Source organism: Sminthopsis crassicaudata, chromosome 5, assembly GCF_048593235.1.
Source record: "Sminthopsis crassicaudata isolate SCR6 chromosome 5, ASM4859323v1, whole genome shotgun sequence".
Lineage (NCBI taxonomy): Eukaryota > Metazoa > Chordata > Mammalia > Dasyuromorphia > Dasyuridae > Sminthopsis > Sminthopsis crassicaudata.
The window spans coordinates 37,411,269-37,435,781 of NC_133621.1; the positions used below are offsets into that span (position 1 = coordinate 37,411,269).

The 24,513-nt window shown below is 36.9% G+C and overlaps 1 protein-coding gene and 1 long non-coding RNA gene across 5 annotated transcripts in view; one reads left to right on the forward strand and one right to left on the reverse strand.

The window, feature by feature from the left end:
• LOC141544666 (uncharacterized) overlaps nt 1–24,513 on the forward strand; it is a 58,072-nt gene that overhangs the window by 2,696 nt on the left and 30,863 nt on the right. The gene's annotated exons all lie outside the window — the stretch shown is intronic.
• CPNE4 (copine 4) overlaps nt 12,637–24,513 on the reverse strand; it is a 419,473-nt gene continuing 407,596 nt past the window's right edge. For all 4 annotated transcript variants that reach the window (XM_074271064.1, XM_074271065.1, XM_074271068.1 and 1 more), the window contains 4 exons: nt 22,452–22,503; nt 17,737–17,870; nt 16,094–16,330; nt 12,637–13,019 (listed from right to left, as the gene is read on the reverse strand). In XM_074271064.1, the coding sequence (XP_074127165.1) occupies nt 12,885–13,019; nt 16,094–16,330; nt 17,737–17,870; nt 22,452–22,503 (558 nt within the window). In that variant the 3' untranslated portion in view covers nt 12,637–12,884. The remainder of the gene's footprint in view (nt 13,020–16,093; nt 16,331–17,736; nt 17,871–22,451; nt 22,504–24,513) is intronic.

The window sequence follows — 24,513 nt, forward strand, 5'->3', positions numbered from 1 at the left end:
AAGTTCATCTATGATTACCCAGCTAATAAGTATAGGATGGAATTTAATCCCAAGTGACTCCATCTGCTTCTCTACATTTCACCTCTCCAAGTAAAACAAATGACTTTTTTCTTAGGTATTGTAGTAAATTTTATTGTTATTTTCTAATTTTCATATGAATAGTTTTGGAATGAAAAACCATTCCTGATGGTCAGACTGGCACCACCTTTCACTTAGACACAGGAGAGTTCCTCTACTTTCTTGGTGCCGTGATCTCTTCAGGGCAGAGGATGTTCTATCAGGGCATTTTGCCACATACAATTCTCATATATGTCCTTTTTTAAAAATAGTTTTTATTTACCAGATATCTGCATGGGTAATTTTATAAAATTGACAATTGCCAAACCTTTTGTTCTAATTTTTCCCCTCCTTCCCCCTCCCCAGATGGCAGGTTGACCAATACATGTTAAATATCATACATGTCTTTTAAAAAAAATTAATATTTTTGCAAGCATATGAAAGAAACTTTTTAACATTTGTTTTTAAAACATTAACTTTCAGATTCTCTCACTTTCCCCCTCCCCAGCTTACCCTGCTTCCCTGCATGAGAAGATACCATGAGAGGATATGCAAAATATTTCCATAAAAAGTCATGTTACAAAAGAAAACAGAGATCTCCCGCCTTTCCAAAAAAATCTTAAGATAATTAATATTTTTAAAGTCATACATGTCTTTTTACAAATCAACAATAACAGATCCATTTAATGCACTGGAGTTTTTCCTTTGAGGCTTTTCATAATTTCATGGATAATAGTGCATTGTTCAGGCTGTTTGTTATTTTTTTTTTTCACTCTTATGAAACAACCCGTCCCATCATTTGTATTCCTATGCAACTCCTCATCTAGAGGATGTTTTTGGCCTAGTGTTTTGGCCTATTTACACTTACCATGTTTCTTTCCACTATTCATTGAATTGCTTGCAGTATTGATTCTCCTGATAATGTGGAGTTCCACAATATTTATTCCACATATAGTTCACTATGATTCATAAATATATTTCATTAAATCCTTTAATACTTTAGTGAATCTCTGACCTTATCTTTCCCTCTTTTGGTGCTGATTACCTAGATCACCTACCATCTATATTTTCTAATTTTGTGTGATTTTCATCAAGGTTTTTAGATGCTCCATAGAATATCTTCCTGGAAGTCTTGGAAGAATTCTTCTAGATTGTCTTCTACAAGGTCAATATTATTATTACAAAGATAGACTTTTGTACTAATTAGCATATTAAGTTCATTGATAACACTTCACATTCCTCCCCCCCCACCAAACAAGTTAATCCTAACTCTTTTTTTCCTATTAATTTATGGGTTTAACTCATTTTAATATGTAGCACTAATATATGATGCATACACCAATTATTTAACTTAATTGGCTCACCTGTCCAGCCACATATTGTAATCTGCATCTTATACCACTTTGTTTTTACTGGTATGGGTATTTAGAACAATCTCTTTTGAATAAATGTACATTGTATTGGAATTTTAAAATGGCTAATCGAAAAATTAATATTAAGCACTAAAGTAACCAAGTGAACTTGCTTTGCAACTATTTGCATTTAAATACCTTAGATTTCATTTATAAAATGACAACTTTTTAATTCCTCGTATGTGTCCAGCAGGATTCTTTTTTTCCCTCTTTCCCTTCCCATTTAATTTTTTTCTTAGACATTAGTAGACCTTAGTTGAACTTAGACCTATTCTGCTTACCTAGTCCTCTCTTTGTATTATTCTCTTTTAAAGGTCTTTTCATATTTGTTCATATAGTCATTTGTGGGTCTTAATTGTATCATAATATTCCATTGGTTTTATTTATTTAAATGGCCCTTAATTATTGAGCATTTTAACTGCTTCTGTTCTTTTTTCTCCTTTCTTTACAATTATAAATAACGCTGCTATAAAAATCTTCAAGCAAAATAGCTATTTTTGTTGTTTTTGATAATACTCTCAGAACATTTTCCAAACAATAGAATTATTAACTGGTATTTTGATTCTTATTGCCCTAAATCTTTCTTCTTTCCTGTCTTTGTTAGTTTCTGTATAATAATCTAGTATAAAAACAAGACATAGACTTAACATCATTTTGAAAATAACTCTTAATCTACAAATAAGTCAAAAATTTAGGCATAGGGATCCCAGAGGGGCTATTTGATGAAGAAGAAAGGCTATGTACCGCCAATATAATTGTACTTAATAGCTCCCATAGCTATTATACCCATAGCACCTGGTGCTCATTTATAAGTCAGGATGGGCAGAACTCATTGACTGAACAAATTAAACAAATAGAGAAGCAAGAAGGTGCTGTAGGAAATGAGGGATTTTAGAATTTGGCTCTTCTATTTAGTTACCTTGGGCCTTAGTTTTCTCATGTGTAAAAATGAGATTGTACCAGATGAACTTTACTTTGAGGTCTCTTCCATTGCTCAATCTATGATTCTATATTCCTCATAACAGATACTTTGATATTAAGGAGAGCCACAGAGTACTGAAACAGAAGTATTTAGTTCAGATTAAATTGTTTCTAAGTTCCTCTCCTCTCCTCTATCTTTCCCTCATCCTCGTGTTGATGGTGCTGCCTGGATATTTTCCACTGAAGGAGCTATGGCTCCCCAAGGAATTTGCCACTGGGCAATGAGAGATGAAACAGAAACTGGGAAGGCTGGCTCTTTGACTTCTTGTCATGAGAAGGTACTAGCTGTGGGACTGATGGTTAAGGCACAGCACTGCTGTTAAATTTATACTATAGTTAATGAGTTTTCTGAAAATAAAGTCCCACTTATAATACATGGCATTTTAAAAATTAAAAAAACAACAACAACCCTGTTTTGTGTACGTAAAGCATCCTGGTTATGAATGAATTCAGAAAAGTTTCATGAGAAGAAAGCGTATTCTTTAGCATTGATCACAATGACAGAAAGGGAGGTGCTCACTAAAACATGCCAAAATTATAGATAGATTTTGACTGGTTATCTTAGTCCTGTAGTGTGGACAGAAGGAGGATATGGACATAAGACAAGGAGCCAATTTTGGGAGAACCAGTTGTGTAAGGGAGAAGCTGTTAATTGTTTCAACTAGTTTTTAGCGTTCTCTATATATGCCATCATATCTTCTGCAAGGAATGTTAATTTTATTTCCTTGCCTGTTTTTATTGCTTTTAGGAGTCTCATGTTTCATCTTCCCATATACTAATATAAAAAATTTAATCTCATTGACCTCCTTATGAGTTCTCTTTCATGTTTGTGCCCTTTTTTGGTCTTGTATTTTGAAAGTCAAATTTTCTCTTCAGCACTGATTTTTTTTTTTACATCAGGAATGCTTTAAAGTCTTCTATTTCATTAAATATCGAATTTTCCCTCTGAAGGATTATTGTCAGTTCTTCTGTATAAGGTTATTTTGGGTTGTAATTCTAGTTCTTTTGACTTCTGGAATATGCTATTCTAAGCCATCCTTTCCTTAAATATGATAGCTGCTAAATCTCTTGTGCACTATCATATTTGACTGGTTTCTTTCTGTTTGCTTGAACTATTTTCTTTTAATCTGGGAGCTTTGGAATTTGACTGCAATATTCCTGAGAACTTTCATTGAGAGTGGTGATGTGTGGATTGTTATAATTTTTATATTTCTGTCTAGTTCTAAGATATTAGAGAAGTTTTCTTTTATGATTTCTTAAAATGATGTATAGCTCTTTTTAAAAAGACAATTTTGCTTTAATTATCTGGGTATTTCAGGGGTTTTTAACTTTGTGTTTTTATTAAAGCTTTTTTATTTTTCAAAACATATGCATAGATAATTCTGCAATATTAGCATAGGCTCTTTTTGTGATCAAGACTTTTAGTTCAGTAATTCTTTAATTAGCTCTCTTCAATCTCTTTTTTCATGTCAGTTGTTTTTCCAGGAAAATATTTCACATTTTATTTTTATATTTTTTTCATTCTTTTGACTTTTTTTTTATCATGTCAGCATCTTGTAAGTTCATTAGGCTTCAGTTCTTATTGTTTAAACATTTAATTTATTTTTCTCAATTATACGTAACTAGATATATTAACATTCACTTTTAAAAATATCATCATACAATATTGTTGTTACTGTGTACAATGTTCTCCTGGTGCTTCTCATTTCACTTTGTATCAGTTTGTGTAAATCTTTTCAGGTTTTTTCCTGAAAGCATCCTGCTCAATCCAGTTCTAATTTTTATTTAGATTTTTCTTTTTCTTTTTCTTTTTTTTTTCCTTTGCTGAGGCAATTGGAGTTAAGTGACTTGCCCAAGGTCACACAGCTAAAAAGTATTCAGTGGCTGAGGACAAATTTGAACTCAGGTCCTCCTGACTTCAGGACTGATGCTCTATCCACTGTGCTACCTAGCTGCCCCTACAGTTCAAATTTTTAACAAATTATTTTCTAGTGAGCTTTTATACCTCTTTTTTCATTTGATCAAATGTTTTTAGTGTTACTTTTTTCAATATTTTTGTACCTCTTTACCAAGAAGACACTAGTCTTATAATTTTCTTCCCTTATTCTCATATCTTTATCCAGTTTTTACTTTACCATTTTTATTTGACTTTGAAAATAGTTTGTACATTATGACCAAATAGGATTTATACTAGGAAAGCAGGGCTGGTTCAATATTAGGAGAATTATTAGCATAATTGACTATATCAATAACCAAACTAACAAAAATCATGATTACTTCAATAGAAGCAGAAAAAAAAATTGATAAAATCTAACATCCCATTCTTATTAAAAACACTAGAAAGTTAAGAATAAATGGAGTTTTCCTTAAAAGGATCTGTAGCATATATTTAAAACCATCAGCAATCATCATATGTAATGGGGATGAACTGGATCTATTCCCAAGAAGATCAGGGGTGAAACAAGATTGCCCACTATCACCATTACTATTTAATACTCTATTAGAAATGCTAGTTTTGGCAATAAGAGAAAAAAAAGGAAATTAAATCTTCTTCTGGTAATTTGCTGTACTCTCAGTAATCGTGGATTCTGATATTATTTCAGTATTTCAGAGGCTGAATTTCATAATTAGTGTGAGAGTAATAGGAGAGCTCAGAAAGAAGCGTGTGTCCTTTCCATCATCTTCCACTAATACATTGATGGTGGCATTGTGAACTGATCCAGCCATTCTGGAGAGCAATTTAGAATTTGTTAGCCCAAAGTGCTAACAAACTGTGCATACCTTTGACCAGCAGTGTTTCTACTGGACCTATATCCCAAAGATATCTTAAAGAAGGGAAAAGGATCCACATGTGCAAAATTGTAGTAGCAAGAAACTGGAAACTGAGTGGATGCCCATCAGTTGGAGAATGGCCGAATAAGTTGTGGTGTATAATATTCCATAATATTCATTGTTTTGTAAGAAATGACCAGCAGGATGATTTTAGAGAGGCTTGGAGAGACTTACATGAACTGATGCTAAGTGAAATGAGCAGAACCAGGAGATCATTGTACATGGCAACAATAGGATTATGTGATGATCAATTCTGATGGAAGTTTGCTCTTTTCAATAATGAGAGATTCAGAGCAGTTCCAATTGTTCAGTGATGAAGAAAGCCATCTAACCCAGGGAGAGGACTATGGGAGTGTGGAACACAACATAGCATTCTCGCTCTTTTTGACATTTGTTTGCATTTTATTTTCTTTCTCATTTTTCCTTTTTAATTTTATTTTTCTTGTACAGCAAGATAATTGTTTAAATATGTATGCATATATTGCATTTAACATTTTTTAAACTATTGTTTAACATATATTGGATTACTTGCTATCTAGAAAACGGGCCGGGGGGGGGAGGAAAATTGAAATAAATGATGAAAAATTACCCATGCATATCTTTTGAAAATTAAAAAGCTTTAATAAAAAATTTAAAAAGAAGAGGGAACATAACATATGATCATCATATGTATTGATCAATAAGCATTTATTAAGCCACTATTATATGCCAGAACAAAGAGATATAAAGGAAGAAAATGTAAAAAACATGTTAAAATTGTTTTTCATGTAACTGGGGGAAATAAAATATTAAATAAGTGTAAAGTAAAAAAGAAAATAATATAAGAAATAATTAGGTCAGATTCACTTGAAGGAAGTAGGATTTATTTCTATACATGTTAAAAGTATAAATGTATTAATTTTTTTATATCCTCTAAATTTGGGATCTCCCTACCCTGGTTATAGCTATGATATCTGACCTATTCGAACCCTACCCTCCCTCACATTTAAGAATTGCCAAACTAGACTGCAGAAAGTTAAGTTATAACAATCTGTTTGACCAAATCCACAGAAAGAGTACTAGAACAGAACTGATACCAAGGCCAAGAAAAAGTGTTTTTATGATAAATAAAACTAGTTCCTTGTAGGTGGTATTTAGGACAAGAATAGAGTCAAAAGAACCTGGAATTTTTCCTTTTGCCTTTTCCATCTTTTAGTGTATCTGGTTTTCCTTGTATATATCCACTTTAGTTGTTTGTATTAGTTTCCTCTTTTAAAACCTAATTATTGATTACTGTCAGCAGAAAAAAAACTGTAAGGGTAAGGGAAAGGAAGAACTTTGCTATCTTCCATCATCAGGTAGATAGTAAGAAACTCAGGAAAGGTAAGATTAAATGAGGAATTAACAGTATCACGTCTGGGAGAAAATAAATGAGCCCTGGGGGAAAATAATGCTGAATCCAAAAGGGGAAAAAAGTGACTTTAAGACCAAAATAGCAGAGAAATTGGGTATTTAGCTAATTTTTAATATTAAAAATATTAGAAATTTGCCTTTTGAAAAGGGTACTATTGAATGTTCCCATTGAGTGTAATAAAATATAAATTATATGTTTGGTATATGATCTTTTATGTAGATATCTATATCATCCTATCTCACCTCCAAAGGGCAACCATGTCTGTCTCTGTTCTACCTGTGCTCCCATGTATATATGCTTGTTTAGAAGGAATAAAGCCACCAATACAAAAAAAGAAAAAAAGAAAAGAAATAGCTTTTTTAGCTCTCTCATAAATTCCTGCTGGGTTTGTGTCCAAGTCAATTTTTTTTTTCCTTTGAGGCTTTGCTGTTAGCTGTTTTGGCATCAGTCTTTTGAATTCGTGTCATGATCTTTCCTATTGTCATAGTAGCTTTTTATGGTCAGGTTGCTTTTGGATTATTCCCTTTTTCTAGCCTGTTTTTTGACTTGAACTTCATGGTAAAGTTGGGCTCTGCTCTGTGACTGACATATTAGGGAGGGACACAGCCTAAGCTTCGGACTTTGTTGCAGTGCAGTTTTCAGATCTGGCTCTACGAGTTCTGAAGTTTTTGGTGATTCCAAGGTAGCGTGATCCGGGAAAAAGTCTGGTTACTATCCTCTTGGCCTGTACTCTGATGTATGTCCCAGAAAGGATCTTGATCTCTTGGGATTACCACTGATCCTGCTCCTCTGGGCCCCCTTTCCTTTGTGACTGGGTGATCTTTTCTGCCCTTGACGTGTAACCTGGATGTGGGTATTGGCAATGGAGTGAGTAGTTGCCAAGCAGTACTGGGTATGTTGCCCAGTGCTTGCACGGGAGTCCCCTGTGATCCCTCTGATGATTTGTTCTTCTCTCTCTGGTTTAGAGCTTCCAAAGTTGCTGCTGCTCCTGTCACCACCAAGACCTCCACTGATTTTGCACCCATACAAGCTCTGAGTCAGCCTCCTCCTCCTCCGTGTCAGAGATCTCTCTCTCTCTGACCTACTATGCTGTGTTGGGTTTTAAGCATGTCTCACTCTGACCATTACAGAATATAACTGAGATATTATTTTGAAGTTGTTTGGAGGGAATGTGTAGTGTTTATTCTGCCCTCAGAAATCCAAGCTTACATTTTAGCAAGGAGAGATAGCATCCCATTTGGAACCAGGAAGATCACAAGGAGTTTGTGGAAGTTTTAAGCTGCACTGAGATGTGAATTTCTAGGAGGCAATAATGGTGTCCTAGCTGTTCCTGTGAATGGTGACAAGTTAGAAGGTAAGCTGCAGCCAGAAGAGGATAATCATCAGAGTAAAGATTTGCATGGGGCTTTAATGTTTCTAAAGCTTTTAAACTTTTTTTTCCCCTTTAATCCTCACTTCAACCGTCTAAAGTAGGTGCTGTTATCACCCTCATTTTCCAGATAAGGAAACCAAGATGGAGAGAGGTGAAGTCCAAGATCACATGGCGAGGCAATGTCCAAAGAAGGATTAAAATCCAGTACTTTCTAACTCTTTATTCTACTCTGTATTCACTGTCCCAGTGCCTTCTCATATAGGGAATGGTCCTAATTACAGTGTATATATAGTTTTAAAGTTATAATTAATTACTTATACCTGAAATGCAATCCTTAATTTCACAAGGTTCTGTTATACTTGAGGCCCATCTATATCTCAAGTTTCAAGAGGGAAAGTACGGTTTAAGAGCTGGGATCTGTTCTTGCCTCTGCAAGCTCCTAACTATGGGACTACAGGCTTCTGATTCTGTTTCCTAACCTATAATACGAATAATAATACCTGTAGTACATATGTAAAGTTTTATGTTACCCTTAAAGCTTATATAAGTATTAAATATTATCTCTCTACTACATCAGACAAGTGGCTTGAGCAATGGATAATTGCTCATTGACCTGTTGAATGCCCAGATACAAAGAGAAGGGATGAAATAATTCCTCCTCTTAAAGATCTTATATTCTCTGGAGGGGAATAACACTATTACAGAGAATTAAGTACAAAAATATCAAAAATACACAGAAAATGGATCCCAAGTGATTTTGGGTAAGAGCAGAAAGGCACTAGCAATCAGAGGGTTAAGGAGTGCCTCTGGATAGGAGTTGAGTTTCAAAGCTGAGCTTTGAAAGGATTGAGAGATTGCAAAAAGATATGGAGATAAAGGAGGAATGAATACTACTATTAGGTAGGGCAAAGGCCCAGGGAGAAGGGCAATGTTATATTGTGCATGAGAACAACAAATAAGCCTGTTTGGCTGAAACCAAGTGCATGGAGGGGAGTTATGCTCCATAAGATTGGAAGGAGATGCTGGGGACAGATTTGAAGGGCTCAAACTGCCAACCAGAGAAGTAAATGGGGATCCTTGAAGTTTCTCAAGCAGGGGTCTGGAATGGCCAAACTGCTTTGAGGATTCAGTTGGCATCTGAAGGTAGACAGGATAGACTGGAAGCAATCCTGAGTTGGGAGGGGAAATTCGAAGGTAGGGAGATCAATGAGGAGACTATTTTCATAACCCAGTATCCTAGTGATTTAATAATTCAGGTGATAGCCTGAACTAGGTCTGTTGCAATATAAATGGAGAAAAGGGAATGGGACAGATGCAAAAAAGCATACCCTGGATTAAACTTGACCATATTTATAACAGATGCAATTGAGTTGTACCACATGCCATCTTTTTTTAGGCAAGAAATTAGGCATTATGGCAGACCTCAAAATATATAGATAAAGGGTCCTTATGGACATGTAGTAGTAGCAGGGGACAAGAGGCCAAATTGTAGAGTTAAGCGTGCTAGATTTGATGTCAGGAAGGCCTGCATTTAGACCCTGCCATCTGACTACTAAATCACTTCTTTGTGTTCCCCTTATTAACTAAATAATAGATGAATTGCCAATCTTTAATGGAGGGAGTTCCCACACTAGGAGTACCTTAAGTTTAGGACATTGCAGATCCTTTGGATATTTACAGGCAGTGTTTATGGGTGGATTCCATCTTAGAGGTGATCCTAAACCTTTTTGGGATCAGAGAGGAAGAGCTTTGTATTCATCTGTGATCATACATCAGGGTTACAAACCTGACCTGTCCATATGATCCCAAATAGTTCTCAGTGGCTCATAAAGGGACCAGTGAAAATTGAGAAGTGGGGAAGGAGGGTTGGAGTGAAGGAGAGAATTTGTAAAACTTAAAAAAAAAAAGAATAGAAGGCAAGGAGAGTGGGGTAGAGACAGGCAGGGACAAAGATAATGATTACATTCTCTAATTTTTTCCAACAGTGTGGAAGCTACAAGTCAATTTTATTAGCAGACTCTAAAGGCCTAACCCCATTGTTCTGCATTTGAATTTTGTTATATTAAATAGTGTTTTCTTGGAATTCTTTCATCAGGACTTTGATGTAATGTTGGGAAATTGTGGCTTTGCCCAAGTGGCTGCATTTTGGCTTAGTTAGTGGTGGTGTGGAAAGGTTTGCCTTGTGAAGGGATGAATTTTTCTTTGCTCATGATATCTTTTTCTTATTTTTATTCTGTGATGGCAATGTTCACTGAATCAGAGCAACTCAAAGTTTTAGATAGGATTTGGCTGTCATTTCAACCAGAGACAAAGGGATTCCTCTTTAACATCCTTCCTTATGATAAAGAAGCATGTGGAAAGCTGTAGTTGGAATCAGAGGAGCCAAGCTCAAATCTTAGCTCTGTCTCTTACAACCTGTGTAATCTAAACAAATCACTTCATCTCCCATGGCCTCAGTTTGCAAATCTGTAAAATGAGGAGGCTGAACTCGATGATTTCTCAGATCCCTTTCACCTATAAATCTGTGATCTAGCTATAGTATTTTTTCCCCTGACTTTTCTAAGTCCTTAGGAAATTCCCTGATGGATGTCCAGCTACTAGAACCACTTTGATGAAAGGTATTTCATTTGGCGGGAAAATGCCATATTAGTTACTGCCTCAAAATGGACATGTGAGGTGTCTGAGGCTGGATTTTTGATAGGAGAGTTCTCTAAGAACAGCAGTAATATCTCCTTCACCATTATTAGGCCCTTGTTCAGGAGACAGGTAACCGACTTTGCCATCCAATCCTCTTCAGACACTCTTCCCAAGTATGCATTAGCAAGTATTTGCTCACCATATAGAAACTTTGAGATGCCATAGAAACACCCCAGCTCAATTGGGAACTCGATCTGTATCAAGAAAATAGCTGCTCACTACTCTATAATCAGTTTGGGATTAACCACCACAAAACTCAAACCGATTGATAACTAGATGAATAACCAGGATTTTCAGCATCTGAGCAGTTGGCATTTCCCATGTTGTTAGAGACATGGCTCTGGAATGGCTGCCCCAGTGGTAGTGGAGCCAGGTGGACTTGTGATAAGGCGGGGCCTACATTATCACTAGGCAATTGCCTTGAAAAGAGAAACAAGAACACAACTCTTAAAAAGAGATGTTGTAGTACCCAATTTATTCATAAAACAATACAGTTTAAATATTTATGGTATTTTTTCAGTCAAACATTTCACCATCATTCCCAAAATGTTGTGCATTTGGCTGACATGTATTTGCAGAGTAAGGAGCTACCATGAAGACATTGTAGGTCACACAAGGTCTCTGATTTACCCATTAAAAAAAACACCAACAAACCAAAACATGTACAACAAATAATAAACAATGCTTAATATATACTTGAAATTTATTTCCTCATCCTTCCAAAAGAAAAGCATTTAAACTTTCTACTCTGTATGCTTATAAAGCACCCACCCTTTCTATCCATGCAAGAGAGGAATAGATACAGTTGGAAGAGATCTCAGAGGCCATAAGATCTTAATGTCTCTTTTATAGTTGAGGAAAACTGAGGCCTGACTTTTGGGGCTGACTTGCCCCAAATCGCATAGATGGTTCATAGAAGAGCTGGGATTCAAATTTAGATATGGTGACACCATGAGACTTATAGAAATGAAATATTCAAATTTTTTGGCTAAAAACAGTCCAAATCAAAAATCAAGGAAGCATTACCCCAATCCCCAAACCCAGACATCTTGATTCTTTTAGATAATATATTAAAACAGTATTTGGCACTATGAGTAAAAGAGCAAAACCAACTTAAGAGACCTCATATATTCAAACTAGGGAGAATGAGGCAAAAGGATCCCTGCTACCCCATCTAGGCTTTGAAGTCCTGTTAGAAGCCTCATTTTCTATGAGTTGAATTGTCTAGGCCCATTGAGATCCACACAATTGTTTCTAGGAGCTGACATAAAAATGGAGCCCTCCCTTCCTGCAGTTTAGGTAACATGGGGGACAGGACTGGGCCATGCTTCTCTATAGTAAAAGGTGTAGTAACGAAGCAATGAGACATTATAATGTGAACCTGGTAGATTCAGCCTCCTTTATTCTCAAACCTTTGTAGTTTGCTATGGTAATTCTGCTACTAGTATAGAGATGGTGCATTTCTTAACCAGTATAGAAATGTCCTGTTTGAGCTGATCTTTCTATTCAACCCTCACAGTCTTCTAGAAGACCCAGGGCTACGTCCTGAAATCTTGCCTCTGTGTGTCACTCCCTTCCCCAAGCAAAGCCTGGCAAGAACAAACCGATCTTGGCAGGGAAGAATCATAGACAACAACTGCAAAATGGTATTATTTTTATTGGAAACATGCAAAATACAGTCCATGCATCTGCCATTTTGAAAAAAAAAAAACTTTCATCCTTTATAGCAGAGAAAACCAAAGTTTTTTTTTTTTGTTTTTGTTTTTATTTTTTTTTTGTTTGTTTGTTTTGTTTTGGTTATCGATGCTCAATAAATGTTTCAAAATGCTTTACAGTGTAAAGATAATAAGAAATTTAGCAAAATTTCAACAAACCTGTATAAAAAACAGATACAGTTACCATTTTATTTCAAGGCGACATGCTGTAATGTAAAGAGTAATTGTTTTTTTCTTCGTAAAAAGTCTTCAACAATACAACTGCTTAACAGATCCAAGCCTTGGGGCTACACATGCAGAAAAAAATGTCAGTTAAAAATCACCAAAACGTGCTATTTTAATTTTTTTTAAGTACTGGAGTAGTAGGAATATTAAATATTAGCAGGAATAATATTTGAGAACTCTGTAAAAGTGTGTGGAGAAGTTCATGGTGCTAGTGTCCTGGAAGACTCATACATATCTGAGGAACACTTTGGTTTAATTCCTTTGCCATTGTAATAGTCCACAACTTGATTTGGAACTTCAGCCAAAACACTCTTTGCAAGTGCAGCTGGAGACGCCTGTGGGAGAAAAGACCAATAGTTTGACATATTTCCAAATGCTGGGAATCAGAATCTAGGGCTCTGGGCAGGTCTTTCTCACTTATCCAATAATGCCATTTTGGGTCTCTATGGCAGTGATGTCAGATCCTTGCCATCCCATGTAGACTCAGAAAACCACATATTAACATTTTTCTACATTTTGTTATACTTGTATTTTGTTCATTGCTTTCCAATTACATTTTAATGTGGTTTGGGATATACTTGGGAGTGTTGTAGGCTAGATGTTTGATACCTCTGTTCCATTTGATTCAATATCTTTTAAACAATACTTACTGAGAGAAGTGTGGTATTAGGCTGTGTCTGGGAAAGGTAGACAAAAGTCTATTAATATTTGTCCCTCAAGGAGTCTATGCGGTCTGGGAGATTGGATTAAAATACCTAATCAAACCAGGAAATATATCATAATTCAAGGATACAAAGTTCAACAGCTATTAGAGAATCGGGAAAACCTGATTTGAGGTTAGAAGAAAACAACCAGATAAAAGGTGAAAGTGAAGAGAGAATGTTTGTTTCATGGGGGACAGCGTGTGTAAAAACCTGGAAGTGGGGGATGAGATGTTGAGATAATGGACCACTCATCATCCAGTTTTGCTGGAACATATTTCTATTTTTATCTCTCTGCTTTAATATCATGGCTTGAGCCTTACATTTCTTTACATTTTTAAGTTTAGAAAAGTGAGTACATGTATGTATATAAAGGTTCAAATCAGAGAGAAAAGGGAAGGGAGAGTGAGAGAAAAAAGGAAAGGGAGAGGAAGAGAGACACAGACAGTAAGTCTGTCAGAAGATCTGAGTTTTAATTATTAGCCCTCAATGTGACAGCTGGGATGCAATTTAAATCAAGACTGATTCAGTCCCTAGAGAATGAATTGTCCATGCCCTTGAATTTTTGAACTCTCTTCTTGCCAAAGCATTAGGCATGAACTTACATACAATAAAAGGGGGTAAGTACTAAGGTGTGATCACTGGACTGCCACTGCTATGATAAGCCAGTTCAATAAGTTAGTGATCTGTAGAAGTAAATGTATTTTCTCATGCACCTCCAAGGAAGGGTCCTATCAGAATAGGAAAAGTGCCCATTGTCCAAATCTATGTGCCATATTTTAGAGGTGGGAAAAGGGGAGATAATGTTGGACTAGAAAGTTATTAGCCCATTTGAACCCTTAGTGTTGCAAGTGTCTGAGTGTATTTGTGACTCCTACATGGAAAAGGTTGACCCTTCCCGAGACTGAGAACTGGGAGGTATCACCGAGCTCATCTGGTCCAACTCTTAATTTTGCAGAGAAGGAAACTGAGTCCCAAAATGTGACAAGACATGCCCCCAAAAGTATAGACAGTAAGCACCAAAAGTAGGATTTGAACTAAGACTCCTGACACCAAAGCTAGTGCTCTTTTCATTGTACCAGATTCTCAGGTTGGCGTGGCATGGGTCCCATGTGAGGTGATTTGTAAGTCTTTCTCATGATACTGCTGTAGAAAAGATAGAGAGATGAGTGCTCAATGACAGAACAATAAAATGGACCAAGATGTGAGTGAATGGCCACATAGAACAAAAAGTCCTTAGAGGCCTGATACTGGATTGGTGGACCATTCTTGGCCATGTGCTAACTGACCTTGTCCATGACCAGGATAAAAATATATTGTTCAGTCATTTTTCAATCACATCTAACTCTTCGTGACTCTATTTGGGGTTTCCTTGGTAAAAATCCTTGAATGGTTTGCTGTTTCCTTCTCTAGTTCATTTTACAGATGAGGAAACTGAGGCAAACAAGTCACACAAGTGATTTTCCTAGGTTCACACAATTAGTAAGTATCTGAAACTAGATGTAAATTAAGGAAAATGAATTTTCCTGACACCAGGTCCAGCACTCTATCCACTGTATCTTGTAGCTGTCCCCTGGATAAAACATCATTATTGAACACTTAGATGATAAAAATCCTTGGAAGGAAGATGAGTATATTGGATCAGGGCCAGCCCACCTCATAAGGATCCAAAAAGCTTTTGGGACATTGGGACAAGTTATGACAGTTATTAACCTCAATGACCTCAATGGAACCCACTTGATTGATGGGACATCCCAGAGAGGGGGCTATTTTCCTTACCTTAGAGCAAGCCTGGGATAGAACCCAAGTGTCCTGACTGAGACTAATGAAGTGGCCATCATATATACCATGCCCGTATCTCTCTCTCCATGGAGATCAAATTAAACTTGAGAAGCAGCAAGAATAGCGGCAAGAACAGTAAGTAGGTTTGAATCATGCTTTATGCTAACCATTCATGTACTAAATGTGGACAGATCACTTCATATCTGTGGCCTGTTTCATTTGGGAAATGAAAGGCCCTGATTTAATGGCCTATGATCTCTTTCCCAACTCTAGAGTTTAGGATCCTTTGGAATAAACGAGCCTACATTATTACTGCTTACTTAGGTTTGGTTTTTATTTCACTTAGAATATCTTTATGCATTTTATAGCTAGTAAAGATGCAAATCTGTAGGAGTGGACTTAATTTTACTCCCTTTAAAAAAATGGGCTTAATTATACAAACCTTCTTGAAACTATTCAATCCCAGCAAGGGTTTTCAGGGATTCCTGCCAGGGTTCCAGGAACTCAAGGAATCTACTGTTTTGGTAGAATGGCTGCTGTCATAACATGTTTGTACCATCAGGGAAGACAGTGACAATGTTAAAACCTGTTTCATGCCCAACAGTACTATAGCCAGGTTCCCAAAAGTACAAATAAGAAATCTCTTGAAATAGTCACATACATTTGAATTAATTATTATGTAAAATATGTAAATATTTATTCTAAACCAAGAGACATAAATGATATGAATGCCAATAATACGGCCACTTCAGGAGGTTCATTATTCATATTAATTGGAACCTAGTTGAGCTAGTCAGCTAATTAACTTACTAAAATCATATTTAGAGTCTGTAAAGGTCCGTCTGGGATACATTGATCAATAATGTTTCCCCTAATCTTTATCCCTCCCTCCTTGTATCTCTAATTCCCAAGAAAAATCTGCTTACGTGTTTAAAGTTCCTGAATGGCACAAACTGGACAATGTCTCGAAGGACAGGCTCTCCTTTGGGGGACCTCAGGATCCCATCGTCCCCATCCAACATCTGCATATCGCTGAAATCGGCATTGCCGACCCCGACTATAATGACCGACATGGGGAGGTGGGAGGCGTGGACGATGGCCTCCCTGGTGTCGGCCATGTCTGTGATCACACCGTCTGTCAGGATCAGCAGGATGAAATATTGCTGTATTCAGGATGGAAAGGGTTGGGAGAGGAAAAGGAAGGAGATGGAGAGACAATGATAGTAATCAGCCAACTTGTGCTGTAACAACTAGTATCCAGACTCCCCTCTTATCACCAGAGCCATAGATGGCTTGTGAGATTTATTGGTAGAGGGAGTGCCTCCCTCTGTCAAAACCATAGAGCTTTCCTATGCCATGCTAAAAAATATCCTACAATGCCAAGTGGGATCCTGAATACTTGACAGAAATACTTGCCAAAAGAAACTAACAAACTCTATTATAATTTTTACGATATTCCTGTAGTGCACAATATACAGAGTGAATCATTAGTTGAACTAAAAATCTGTCATCACCTGAAAATCCAAAATGATCATCTTTGGGGAAGAAAGCATTTAAAAGACCATAAAGGTGAATTTGCTACTTAGTTCTCCCTTTTCCCCATGAGCCTAAAATATGTTTAAAAATTATAGATTAGCTAAAGGCATAACTGAAGAGCACTGTGGAATGGGTAATAAAATGAAACTAGTCATAAAAGGAGACTGTGGAGATAAAAATTTAAAAACCCTGTTCATCTCATGATCTGAAAGCATTTTACAGGAAGAAAAACTTCTCTTTGGTTACAAACTATAGCCATATCCTTAGTTGACAAGACATTGGACCATTGGTTCTATTGATCTGAAGGAAGAATAGGGTATGAAAATGTAGCTGGATCAGTGTAAATCCCATACTACTACTAAGAAAAAATAAAACATAAAACAAGTCACACCTGTAGCAGTATTTTCACATAAAAAAATCTGTGAAATATAACATTGATTCATCTCAGTGTTCCCTCCTGCCATATTTCTCCCATGGATTAATTTCTCTATATATCTTCCTTGCATTGGTATATTCCCATACTATGGTTCACATAATAAAGTAAAATACAGAAATAGTCCATTAGACAGATTCTTTAGAGAGGATTTATGGGGAAAAAAACCTGGGAATCTACCATTCTTCTGTATTCAAAAAATGCTATTAAAGATGTATTTACATTTCTATAGGATTATACCATTTAGGTTCTTAACTCCAATTAATAATTCCATTTGAGGTATTCTTCATTATCTGGGATAATTATCTCAGTTATCTCTCTCTCTCTCTCTCTCTCTCTCTCTCTCTCTCTCTCTATATATATATATATATATATATATATATATATATATATATATATATATATATAGTCAAATAAGAGAAGATTAAGAAGTTAAAGAAGGCTGCTAGGAATGAAGGGAAGAAGCAGAAGAATGAGTCAAAGCAACTGAGGTACATTTTATTATCCAGGGTCTCAGCAGCCCAGTTCATTTTATAGAAAGATTCTCCCCAGGGAACTCATTCTCAGGATAGGAGAGGTATGATGGTCAGATGCCCTTACCGATGCCTCCTTGGTGTTGGTCTCCTCGGATGCAGACTTGGCAACCTTCTGGATGATAGGGGCAATGTTTGTCGGCCCATAGAGTTGTAGCTTAGGAAGGCAGCTCTGATAGGCTTCTACAACTCCTTGGATTCCTTAAAAAAATAATAAGACAAAATGAAACCGCTAGCAGGTTAAAGTGAAAATATCTCATGGTATCCACTTCAGGGTGGATTCATCAAGGGTAAGAATGATGGGAGGATGGATCGAGAAACCCTGTGGAGTCAGGCCCAGGGATGGGCACAGAATCCTTGTCTAGCTGTCATTGGGTCAGCAGTTAAACGGTGTGAACCCTCACTTATGGTGCTCAGAGTTTTTGCATTTGTTTCTCAATCAGAATTAATTTAAACCCTCCTTGTGGGACCTTCCAACCTGATTGGATGTTGATAATTAATTGACATGGGCAGCAAAGATGTGTGATTTCATCAGTGTGGATCCTTCCTCCTCTGACATACATGTGGCCCCTTTCCATCTTAAGACATTCTTTGTGAGCTGCTATAGCTGGAAAACCCATCAGCCTGCAGCCAACCTGGCGACAAATTTGTCTGGCTCTAGCTAAGCTCATTCTCGGATGATGGACAGTCTATCACTAGACCCAGACAAGCACCTTAGCTTAATTCCACTGCCATTGTCCTTGAAAATTCAAGGTCATCTCCACAATGAAGCATCAAAAGAAGAGTAGCTGACATTTACTGATCTATAGTGGGAAAATCATTCCAGACTTGATTTAATTCCAGAAGCATTTATTAAGTTCCTATGGCATGCAAGACACTGGGTTAAGTACTAGGGGGACAAAAGCAAGATGAAAAACAATCCCTGTTATCCATGCGATTATATTTTACTGGGAGTTAGTGGTAGGGATGGATGAAAGAAAGCAAGTAATAAAATCAGGGTTTCCATTATCCATTTCCCAATGGATGTTCATTCATTTTACTCATGTCTGACTCTGTGACACCAGTTGAGGATTTTTTTTTGGGCAGAGATATTGGAGTGGCTTGTCATTTCCTTCTCCAGCTCATTTTACAAATGAGGAAACTGAGGCATACTGGGTTAATTGACTCACTCAGAGTCATATAGCTAGTAAGTAGCTGGATTTGAACTCAGATCTTCCTGACTGCTGGACCACTGAGCCACTTAGATGCCCACTCTGGATAGTGTGATGGTTAAAATTAAGGTAAACTGAAGCAAAAGTTCTGAGCATAATCAATTTATTAGTAAAGTACAAATTTGCCAACAAAAAAGACCTCTGTTTCCTTAGCAAAACTAAGATCCCAAATAAGGGAGACAGCACTTTTTATTGTTGTGGGGAATGAGAAACAAAGAAACAGGACTTTGTGGGTGGGGAACAAGTTATAATTTATTAAAAGAACTTATCATCAGTGATTAAAATTAATACAATTGATCACATGGCTGAGGCATAGGAGACAATACGATTGATTGAAAATTGGGAAAGAGGGGCAGGCAATTATGATTAAGATATGGTCATCATTTGGATCCACCTGCAAGATTAGGGATGATGGATCAGACTTCTCTGGCATCATTGACATAAGAATAGAACAGCAATTAGTACGTTTGCTAAACTTAACCTGCAACATACAGGCCCACTGAATTGTGAACTAAGTTCAGAGACAAAGAGCCACGACTTAGGTAGTTACAAGACAAAATCAATTAAATGTGAATAGAATCAATTTAAAAAGGATATAAAATCATTCTAATTATTTCAATAGTCCTTGCATTGTACATAGCACACAATAGAGCTTAATAAATGCTAGTTTACTTACTGTTCTAGGTTACTGCTTCTCCATCGCTTTTTCTCTTTTCTTGTTCAAACTCCCTTCCCTGTGTTGGGCAGCAAGGTAGATACAGATAGGAGTATGACCTTAACCCTATCTGCCTCAATTTCCTCATGTGTAAAATGAGCTGGAGAAGATAATGGCAAACCACTCCAATCTTTGCCTAGAAAACCCCAAAAGGGGTCACAAAGAGTCAGATGTAATTGAATAACAATCTTAAGGGAAAGGATCCTGGAAACAGCATTATGTTTCCAAATAGGGTTTGGGGAGTCCCTTGAAGTCTTATCTTCTAAAAAAAATCCTATACTTTACGTTAAATTACAAATTAGCTCTTGAAATTTGGATGAGGGACTTCTGTTGTGTTCTTATAGAAAGATTGTTTTGAGACTCTTTGAACATCAGGATCCACCTTACTCTTCCCTGAAGTCTCTAGTTTGAACACAAGCTTTCAAATTATTTATCACCCTTGTTCTGCAGATGAACTAAGTTCAGTGATGTTTTTTCTTGATTGAGGTCTTTGAGGTCTTGCTTAAGATAAACAGACTTGATTTTCCTTCCCTAAGCATGGGGGCAGATGGGTGTAAGAACATTAAACAGATGGGGACAACTCATTTCTAAAACTGACTTGATTGGAATCAAATATATCTTGGAATTTAAATTGATGAGTATAGAGAGGGAAAGGGGACAAAGCTAGAATATGCATGTAAACAAAAGCAGGGAGGGAGAGAACAGAATGGAAGCAGGACTTTTGGAGAGTAGAATAATCCACCAATAGGAGCTGTGCTGTACTGCTGCCAAACGTGATGGTTGTTTCGTGATGGTTGTAGCCAAGTTGACTATTGGTGACTGTGAAAATTGACTTTAGGACTCAGGGTTTCCCCAGACCAAAGCAGGCAGAAAGTAAATTATTTTGACATGTTTCCTTCCCTTTTAAGTCTGTTGGGGAAGGAAATTAGAGGTTGCATGCAAAGTATAGTGTAAAGATCTCTCGTTGAACTAGAGGCAGGAGACCTGGGTTCAAGCAGACCAGATTGTTATGCCACAGTCTCCTTGAGCTGTTCTACCTCAGTTTCCCTGCACTAGTTTCCCTCATTGTCCTGACTGAGTTTCCCTGAATTGTTCTATCTCAGTTTCCTTAACTGTTCTGCCTCAGTCCCTAAGTCATAAACCCCCCCTGGTTCATTAAGACTGAGGACCATTTGCTCTAAGGTTATAAATTGTCAATGGGAGAAGAGCAGATCAGACTTCCTGGCTCCTAGCTCCTTCTGCCCCCAAGAATTTATGACACTGCCCCTCTAAAATATTCCAAAAGATAAGACTATCTCGGATACTTCACTGACATCTTTACTTCTGTTATTCAAACATTCTGACTCTGGTTTTTAGTAAAAATTTACAACTCCCCCCCCCCATCCTGAAAAGGCTTCTAATTTTCCCGCTCTTTTTCCTTTCCTTTGTCTGAAGAGCTATAAAAGTGTTCATCGTTCCCCCATACATTACTGGATACTTTGAGACGAGAGTCCTGTCCAGTCAATTAAACTCTCCAATTAATAAAATATTAAAAAAATAAACTCTCCAATCTCTATCTTGCCTCAGTTTTTCCGGCATTACAAGACTTCTAACATTTGTGAGCTGTGTGAGGGAATGAATGGGAAAAAAATATTTGTTAAACACTTTGTAACTAGGTATAACTAAATATAACTAGAAAAAAATGAGATCTAACTGGGTCTTTAACTGGGAGAGAGTATCTAGGGGAACCTTGGTTGCAGGGCAGATAAAAGGCCTTAAAGTATGAGTGCAGTATAGAGACCTTGGGTAAAGGCACTAAATTAGATGGGAGTTCCAGGGATCCAAGAGGCATAAAGCCTGGGTAGATAGAAATTCCTGGAGAAGTTTGGGGCAATGACTAGGGCTAAGTCATCCTGTGTCTTTCAATTTTAAATTATTCATCTTTAAAATGGAGATAATCAGGCTTTCACTTTCTGCAGGGCTGCTGTAAGGATAGTTAGATGAGTGTGAGATGGGATTGCTCCCTAATCTGATGGCATATGGGATCATTTGGGGCATGTTTGTCATGGTAGTGGAATGGATGTCTAATAGAGGGGAAATAAGAGTTGTCCTAGGAGAATTCTGTGGTTTTTAAAATATATATGTGTGTGTGTGTGTGTGTGTGTGTGTGTGTGTGTGTGTGTGTGTGTATTTACTTGTATTTTAGTTTATTTAGTAGAGTTGAACGAGAAAATCTTTGGTTGAAGCTGATGGAATGAGGAATGTTGGAGATGGCCTTTTGGAGATGGAGATGATCTACAAGGTTGAAAGGTTGAAAGACTGACTATTTCTGTGCTTCATCTCTCACATCTACTCTGCACACAGGACCCTCATAGATTTCATGTGTAATCCATGAGTGTGACTCTTAGATGTGTTTTAAAGGGTCTCAGAGGACTGACAAAGAGCTTTAGCTACTGAGTGGGCATTGCCTTTCTTTAATACAGACTTTGGAGTGGCCCTGAACGTGTACATTTGGGCTAAATGCTCTAGTTTTGTACTATAGAAGAAGAATAGTTCATGGAATTGGAAATGAAAAACACTTTAGAGATAATCCTCATTTAGGAAAATGAAGTGACAGGGAAATAACTGAGCCAAGCTTGAAATCCAGGTCCTTTCCATTGTATTATGTTGCTCACATGGAAAGGACTGTAAGATTGACATATATATGTGTGTGTGTAATATATATATATATATATATATATATATATATATATTAGTAATATATGTTATACATTATATATATATATATAACTTTCTCTCTCTCTATATATATATATACATATATATATATATATATATATAAAAACTCCAATAACATATATTGACTTATAAATTTACCTGCACACTCTGGGTTATCTTCATTAAAATTAATTGCAAAGTCGTGAGAGACCTAGATATCAATTAAAAAAAAAAAGAAAGAAAGAAGAAAGAGAAAAGAATTACAACTTTAATCCGGTAAGGAAGCCCTGAGGTTTAAAGTTTGCAAACAAATGTCCATTACATTCATTATGGGTTTAACAGCAGGAATCATCTTAAGTCTTTCTCCAATCAATCTAAGAAGGAAGATAAATTCTCAGCTCCCTGGGGAGTAGAGGTGACAGGGAAATTTGTTGAATAATGTTTAGCAGGGAGTGGAGAAAGGGAGAAGGAAAGATGCCTAAGAAAAATAGAAAGAAATGAATCAGAGAAATACAAATCTAATAGCCTGGGAATTTTAGATATGAGATTGGTGCCTGGATTTTGGAGATGTCTATGACCTGCGTAATGAATATTAAAAAAAAAAAACAGTTTTAGCACCTAATCAGTCCTTTTGTCCGTGATAATAAACAGAAGAGCTAAAGTTTGAGGTACTGGTGATGTGGTGTGTAGCCCCCTTTAAGATTCCTTTTCTGATCTCCAACTTCCTTTGGGACTAACCTTTGATTTATAAAATCTGGTCAAAACCACACTTTTGTGTTCCAAGGGGAAAGATCTGTATCTGAGCCAGTTTGGGCTTGTACCCAGCCCCCAAGGGATCTGAGCTGGCTTGGGTTTTCAGCCCCCACTATCTGCTCAGGTTTCCCCAAAACAGTTTCTTCCTTATCTGAAAAGCCCGCCAAAAATCTGGCCTTCCAGGAATTAACCTGAGCTCCGCTCATATGCTTCTTCAAGCAGATAAAAACAGCAAAGCTAGAATCATCTTTTGTCAGAGAGTTGAAAGATGCCAGCAATGATGCTTTGCATTAGAGACTCTCAGTCCCGCCACTTTCAGCATATGTCTTCCTCTATATAATGACTTTTACTAACCAGACTTTAACCTTGCTTCCACACCCTGTAATAAACCTCTTTTTATCAATCTAGGTTTTGGGGCCTGTAAATTCATTTACCAGGGACTCTCGCCGCCACTAGACCTCATTTAACTTTGTATCCTTGCACCAAATCCAAAGGGGTTGCAGAGGAGTTCCATTTGACTCCCTGTACCCCAAACCTGCCATTAGACCTCAATTAATCCTAATTTTATTTAGATATCATTTGGTTATACTTTATCATTAAGTATATATCTTATCACTGGTATTTTAGCAAAAATTCAAAGCAAAGGAAAATATAAAGAATAATAAAAAGAAAATATTCATATATGTAGGTGAAATTGAGTGACATCGAGTTTTTGAAAAGCCACAAAGCAGTAGATTTATCTCTAGCTTGCTTTTGGTTAATATACACAAGATCATGCAACAGCATGATATTTACTCATTTCTTTCCAAAAATCTTCAAGACACAAGAAATAACAAGCTCTAGGGCCAGAAACTTATTATAGCTGGAAATCTAAAAGAAAAGAAAATTGTTTTTCTAAACTCAAGAATCTTGGGATAGATCAATCCTAATAGTGAGAGAGGATCACTAATTAAAGCAAGGGGAAACGCACACCGGGACATCTTTCTAATTCCCCTCCCTAGAAAAAGTGTTGTGTAGTGGACAGAATACAGAAATTGGTGTCGGCATCCCCTGGGTTTGAGATCCACCTCAAAGACACATGCTCGCCAACTAACATGTCACTGAATCTCTCTGGGCCTCTCAGTTTCTCATCTGTATGATGAGGAGGTTGGCTTGATGACCTCCAAAGAAGGTCTCCTCCAGTTCTACATTTATGATCCTGAGAGCTAGTAGCTATCTGGATTAGAAGAGAAACTTCCTTTTATATGTAATATAGAGTTCAAAGGCTGCAAGGCAGTGTGGGCTGAGAATAGGAGAATAGGAACCTCAGGTACTAGATGGAATGTTTAAAACTCAAATGGAGCCAAAATTATGATTTGTGAAAATTGTTTTCACAAATTCAAGAATCTGATCATTGCAACACCTGCTCTGTTTAGGAGGAAGCCCACAAGCTGGTAAATAGGTCTCTGGGGTAAAAGCCTCATTCACC